General features: G+C 32.5%; 1 protein-coding gene across 2 annotated transcripts; it reads left to right on the top strand.

Moving 5' to 3' along the window:
• Nucleotides 1–243: 243 nt before the first annotated feature.
• Nucleotides 244–4,592, top strand: LOC110670517 (probable serine/threonine-protein kinase PBL9). Of its 2 annotated transcripts, none has more exons than XM_058133498.1 (6): nucleotides 244–590; nucleotides 2,112–2,398; nucleotides 2,713–2,848; nucleotides 2,949–3,088; nucleotides 3,449–3,572; nucleotides 4,061–4,592. In XM_058133498.1, exons 1-6 carry the CDS (start codon nucleotides 539–541, stop codon nucleotides 4,105–4,107), a joined length of 786 nt encoding a protein of 261 aa, XP_057989481.1. In that variant the 5' UTR covers nucleotides 244–538; the 3' UTR covers nucleotides 4,108–4,592. The 2 variants fall into 2 exon arrangements, with proteins under 2 accessions (XP_057989481.1, XP_021688280.2); XM_021832588.2 differs by having other exon boundaries at nucleotides 245–590; nucleotides 4,030–4,592.
• The last annotated feature ends 2,608 nt before the right edge of the window (nucleotides 4,593–7,200 follow it).

The raw sequence follows: 7,200 nt of genomic DNA, 5'->3' as shown, positions 1-7,200 counted from the left end.
TTGAAACTTTTATTTTATTTTTAATAAAAAATTTAGATTATTTAATAATAAATTAAATAAAAAAATTTTTCGTGAAATAAGAAGTCTAGAATTGGCTTTTTTTTTGTTGATTTTTATTTAAAAGCATTAAATGAATAAATATTGAAATTAAATCAAATCAAATCGTAGTAAAATCTGGTGATGAATATATCTAACTTCAATTCTCAATATATATATACATATATAAGCCCGCGAAGGATTCGAGAACCATTTCAGCACTAATGGGAAACTAATGGGAAACAGAAACTCCCTCTTCTCTACCCATTTTCTTGGTCAACAAACAGAAGTTTCCTTTCCAACCCAAGAAGTCAAAAACAAACTATTTATCAGGTCGCACCATTCATTGCAATTGGGACGATCATGTTATTGGCACTTTATTCTTCAAAAAACAGTAGTTGTTGCCTTTTTGCTTTAAAGGGTTAAGCTTCTTAACTTGACTTCTTCCGAACTTTTCTTGGTTCTGGTGATCGACAGGAGCGAAGAGTTCAGCTTTGTCTTCATGTGGTCGTGCTTTAGTTCAGGAAATAAAACCCAGAATGATGCTCACTTTGGTATGTCTGCAATTTCATACTTTTCTTATGCATATATATTTTCTGCTTTATTAGTAATTAATCCAACATGATTATGTTTGATTCTTTGTGTTTACTTTCTTGAAATTGATATTCTGTTTGGTGGTTGAGAAAGACTAGTATGGGAAAAGAAGCCAGAATTTTCAGTTTTAGACCCTCAAATTTAGTGTATTCTGAGACCCAATTGAGCTTGTTACTGTATGGGCTAACGCAATTTCATTGCATGATTAGTTACTTGCCGTTTAAACATTTGTTTCACCATTCACCATCAAAGAAATTTAACCCGTTTTCCATCATCTAGTCATGTTCTTTTGGGTTGTTCAGATTTTGAGTAGACAAAGAATTGAGCCTAATGAAATTTGGCAGAGGAGATCTACTGGGTTCTTCATCTTTCTAACCCTAGAGTTATCTGAAGATGTATCATTAAGCCCAAATAGCTGAAGCCAACTAATTTGGGGTTGGGATTAAGACTTGTTCTGTTGACATGGGGCTTTTGATTGCAGAAACTAGCAAGATAAAATATAACCATTTTGACTATGTAATTGCAAAAGACACTCTCTCTCTCTCTCTCTCTCTCTCTCTCTCTCTCTCTCTCTCTCTTGTTTCGTTTGATCTTTCAAATCCATTTAATCAGACAAATTTTGAAAGTAGAGAATGATAAGATATAAAAAATAATATTAATTTTTCATGAAACCAATATCAAATGATTAAATTCATGTTTCTTTTGATGTTAGAGTGATGAAATAAGCTACCATTTATCTCAAACTACAGAAGGTGACAGGTTTCTGGCATAAACTGTATTTTTCTTTCTTTTTGGGTATGAAGCAGAAAGAGAAACAAAAGAAAACAGCAGGAACAAATATAGTTCTTATTCCTCTTTCATCTGCTAATAAAGTAAGCTCCAGTTCAAAGGCAGAAAAACACTGAAATTTCACTTGTTCTCTTGAAACTTGAGAGCATACCTGCGGTCTACAGTTCATGTGCAATGGCATTACTGATGTAACAGAAATGCAGAATTTCTTACAGAATTCCCTCTAATGGGATACAATGCTGTAGGTAATGTTAATTATAAGTTTACATTACTGAGCGAAGGAAAGAAATTCTAACACAATGCCATCTTTATTTTTTTATTTCAAATGAATAGTTCTTTATACAAAATATGTTCTAAGTACTGATAAATAGTCTTATTAGTATAATTTAACATCTATACCAATGTCTCTAAGTGTATTTTCAGAATATTATGTTTGGGATATTGTCAAGGTCAAGTGCTCTTTATTGGATAAAATGCATAACAGATAATTAACAGTTACATTGATATTTGACATAAGTCAAATTAGATCATTATGACCACTAACTTTTGGGCCTTTGATCTCTCACATACTATTAGGCTATACAAGTCCATACGTGAACTTATTAGTCCTCAATTGTGTATATCACGCATGTGTGCGTTTGCATGTTTGTTATTGATTTGTATAGAGGTGAACAATAAATGTGTTGGCACAGGTGGGATTGATATGAGAAAGGTCTCATCTGCCACAGTGCCTTCTATTCTCCAAACAAATGGTGGGATCTTACAGTCACCCGATTTGGTGAGCTTTGGCTTTAGTGAACTGAAAGAAGCCACAAGTAACTTTAATCAAGATGCTGTGTTGGGAGAAGATGGTTTTGGTTTGGTCTTCAAAGGGTGGATTGATAAGGATTCACTAAGGCCTGCGAGGCCTGAGACTGGGATGCCCATTGCTGTAAAGAGGCTTAACCAAAAGGGCGTCCGAGGTCAACAAGAATGGTTGGTGAGTATCCATATTCTATACCTAAGCATATGAACTTGTTCTATAGCTTTTGCATGTTTTCCTATAGAACCCTTATATTTCTCCACTTAAGAGTTAAGGTACATGAAGCACTGTGCCTGGGTATTTAATGCTCCAAAATGCCTTCGAAGGTGAAAAATGGTCCAATTATAATTGCAAATGATTTATTAGATCATCTTGTTTGGTTACAGATCTTTATATATCCTTCTGTTTGTGGCTTTATTTTAAGAGAAATACATAAATAATATTTAAAAATAGTATGATTGATAAATTTTGTAGTGCTTCTTGGACAACAGGCAGAAATAAAATACATGGGGCAGCTACATCACCCAAATCTTGTGAAATTGATCGGTTACTGCTTAGAGGATGACCATCGGCTTCTGGTCTATGAGTTTATTCCCAATGGCAACCTGGAAGATCATCTATTTGGAAGTGAGTAATTGTTATCTTCCTTCAACCTCCATTTTAGCAGTTCAACCTTCTTGACTGAAGGTGCGTGTTTTCATGTGACCTCATTTATTTGTGGAACCAGGAAATTCTCACTGTCAATCACTCTCTTGGGATATCTATATGAAAGTTGCCCTTGGTGCTGCAAAGGGTCTTGCATTTCTTCATTCCGAGGCAGATGTAATATATCGAGACTTTAAGACATCTAATATCCTCCTTGATATGGTATGTGAAAATTTTCAGTCACTGAATATGGTTTCTGTGGAAGTTACAACTTGTAGATTTTGTTTGTTTCGCAGAATGGCATGGAATAAATAACTATTTCATGTTGAATAGTTATTCTTAAATTTGGTTCAAATTTAAATGTGAAACATCATTTCATGGGATAACAATTTTATAGTTTTAATTTTTTACAAGATTTTACAATGTGCAATAATTATTATGTAAAATAAATATTTTTTAAATTATTATGATATAAATTCAAAATAGCTATTCAATTACCATGAATAGCTATTACATTAACCAAACAAATCTTGTTATTACTATGACTCTCTGACACATTCTTTTTCTTTTTTAAAACGACAGAACTATAATGCTAAACTATCTGATTTAGGGTTGGCCAAGGATGGGCCAACTGGTTGTAATACCCATGTTTCAACAAGGGTCTTGGGTACGGAAGGTTATGCAGCACCTGAATATATCAGAACAGGTATCATTGGTTCACTACTTTTCTCTAGTTCAAATTTGTCCTATCTATGTCTTGTACAATAACAATAATAACTAAGCCTTAATCCAAAACTAGTTGGGGTCGGCTTTATGAATTTTTTTTCGCCATTCAGCTCTGTGAGACACAAGGTCTGCATCATTATCCAAAACTTGTAAATCCTTCTATATTACTTCCCTCCATGTCATCTTAGGCTTCTCCTTTCCTCTACTAACCTATCACACTTCCATAATGGGCATTTGATTCTCTGCATTGTACGTGACCAAACTATCTTAAACGACTCTCTATCACTTGGTTTCTATGTCTTGTGCACACAAAAAAAAAAAAAAAAAAATCTTTGTTGCTTTAACTACGTTCTTTTCATTCAAATATCCTTCTATTGTATGAGAAATACAAAATATGGTTTCCTTACATGTATCTCACTCCATTCCTTCTATTGAAGGTCATCTTACTGCAAAAAGTGATGTGTACAGCTTTGGGGTTGTGCTACTTGAAGTGCTATCTGGCAGGCGAGCTATAGATAGAAACAAGCCATCCGGAGAACAAAATTTAGCCTGGTGGGCAAGGAGCACTATCAACAAGCACAAATTTTCCCAAGTTTTGAATCCTGCCATTTTAGGACAGTACTCCATAACAAGTGTGATAAAAGTGGCTCAACTTGCATCACAATGCGTGTCAGAGGAGCCAAAGTCTCGGCCAAAGATGAAAGATGTGGTAGAAATTTTGGAATTACTTCTAGACTCCAATGACAATGAGGAATGCAAAGGCTCTAAACATTGTAAATCAAGAAATGGTTCTAAAAATGGCAGGAGAAAACTCAGATGAAGCTCAGCCTTCTAAGGAACCATATGCTTCTTTCCTATTCATATATAAACAATTTTTTTTTTCTTATTTGACTTAGATTGAGATTTAAATTTGAAATCTCATGGAGAAAATGACTCCATTATCACTGAACTAAAATTTATTCATAATGATAACAAATTCTTAATTTGATTTTGTAGTAAACCATGCTATAATGGAGTAGGGAATGTAATAAATTCATGAAATTGAACTTTTCTGGTGTAGAAAAAAAAAAGTAAATATAAGTGAAAATTCAAAGCATGGGGGCTTTTGTGTTAGAAAATAGAAGCCTCTTTTTCAAAGCACAACTTTTCTTTTTTTCAAAGCCACAGGGTTTCAGAAAATAGAAAGCATGTGAAAGCCCTTAGAACTTGGGAGACTTATACTTTTATGGCCGCATTTGAGACTTTTAACTCTTATTAATATTGTTTAAAATTTTTATCTCATTAATATTTATACCTTTTGAGAGTTTAGAATATTTAATTTTGGAGATTAAGTTAATAATTATTCATTTTAAAGGTTAAATGTTTTTAAATGTTATAAGGGTAATATTTAATTCATAATTATTTAATATTTTATCAAACACATTCTTGAATTTATTCTTACCTAAATCTGTTCTACAATGAATCTAAAAAAATAAAAAGTATAATAAAATTCATCTATTAAATAAATGAGTCCCACATAGTTATATTTGAAATATGTAGTGAATCGGATATAAATAAAAATTTCCCATGACTTAAAATAATTATAGTCCAAATTAGGAAACAGTCTAGGGGGAAGACTACTTCTAGCAATTCTATCTAGAGTCATATAAAAAGAAAAAAAAGCTTTATGGTTTATGCAGGCCATGAAGAACAATCTTTTTATTTTTTTAAAATAGAAAGCAACTTATTTTCCAAAATAATGCAACTTCAAACATGCATTATTTAATAATACATTATTTTTATATTAAAATTTTTTATAAATATTATAAAATTAAGCTATAAAAAAAGAAATATTAAAAAGTTGTTAAAAGATGCTATTTTTTTCTTATTCCAAAATTTTTGACAATGACTTTTGATAATGATAATATAAATTATTAAATACTCATTAATTATATCTTATTTAAATGCTTTTATTTTTATTATAAGAAGTTCATTTTTAATTCATTTATGTATACATATAGCATTCTAAAATTTTCACATGTTTTAAAGAAATTTAATAGATAATAACTTTTGATGATGTTAATATAAATTATTGAAAGTTTTAAATTTTTTTATTTTCATTATAATGAGCACATATTTAATTTATTTATGTAATGAATGAATTAATTCAATTTTATTGCTTACAAAGTAACTTTTAAAATTCAATCATTAATTATATGAACAAAATAAAAAGAGAGACTTTTTCATAAATTAAATATTTTTATTTTCATTATACATATAAATTTAGTTTCCACCATTGTTCTCTAAATATGATTCTGTTTGAAGTTGGCTTGAGGATGCAGTCCATTTTCGCTAATCTAACTGTCTGTTAGTGAAGTAATTTCAGCTCTTTATCATATTTTAGTTGGTAATTATATTTAAATAAGGTTCCATTTATTTTAAAAAATATTTTACTGTATTTTTTATATTTTATTTGGGTAATTAAAAGAAAAGAGCTGGAATAGCTTTGGAATGTCATTCTGAATAAGCAGCTTCCCTCTTCTTTCTTTCTCTGCAGCACTAATCAACACCCACTGTTTTATTTAGTATTCATTCTTTCTCCTTAAGTTGCTGCACATCTGGTTCATGTCATTCTCCACCGAGCACAACCTACTCTCCTTGTCGCCGGCGACATTCCACCGGTGGATGGTGGCAGTTCTCACTTCAGAGGATAGTACCGTTTACCAGTTACCCTTTTCTTTTAAGATTTATTTCTCCAATTTCTTGTCACTTTCTTTCTTGTTTGTTGTATTTGCTGTCTAATCTTTTAATATTAGATTTATGATTTCTAGGAAATTTTACGAGTCAAGTCAAATCAACTGTAAGAATCCAAAGCATTAATCATCAGATTTAACCTCAATCTTTTCTATTCTTGTTCTTGTTCTTTGTTTGATCTCCACTTCGTTGGTTTTATCCGTACAGGTATACCCATCTTGCAGGAGTAACCCATGGCTGATGCACTTGTAGGAGGATCATTTCTCTCTTTTTGCCTTAATGTCTTGTTTGATAAGACGGATTCTCGCGCCTTTGTTGATTTAATTAAGGTCAGAAGGATCAGTGATGCCCAGCTGTGTTAATGGAGTGCTGGATGATGCAGAGGAGAAGCAGATTACTAAGCCAGCTGTGATGAAGTCGCTTGATGAGCTTGAAGATGCTGTCTATGAAGCTGATGACTTGTTGGATGAGATTGCTTTTAAGCTTTTCGATTGAAGACGGAAGCTGGATCTCACACCTTTGGAGATCAGGTAAGGAGCTTTTCTCTTCTCTTAATCCATTTAAAAAGGGGGATGGAAGAAAATTTAGATGAGATCCTTGACGGACTTGAATATTTAATGAAACAAAGGGATCCCCTTGGTCTGAGAGAGGGTGTTGGCGACAAACCATCTTTGCAGAAAGTACCCACTGCCTGGTCTTGTTAATGAATCTGGTGTTTATGGATGGGATTATGGTAAGGACGCCATAATAAATTTGCAGTTGTCTGATGATGCAAATGGGGGTGTGATTCCCATTGTGGGCATGGGCGGGGTTGGGTTGGTAAAAAACAACCGTTGCTTAGCTTGTCTACAGTGACAGCAGAGTGCAAGAATGGT

This window comes from Hevea brasiliensis, chromosome 14 (genome assembly GCF_030052815.1).
Source record: "Hevea brasiliensis isolate MT/VB/25A 57/8 chromosome 14, ASM3005281v1, whole genome shotgun sequence".
Lineage (NCBI taxonomy): Eukaryota > Viridiplantae > Streptophyta > Magnoliopsida > Malpighiales > Euphorbiaceae > Hevea > Hevea brasiliensis.
This window is presented reverse-complemented; position numbering and strand designations above follow the sequence as displayed.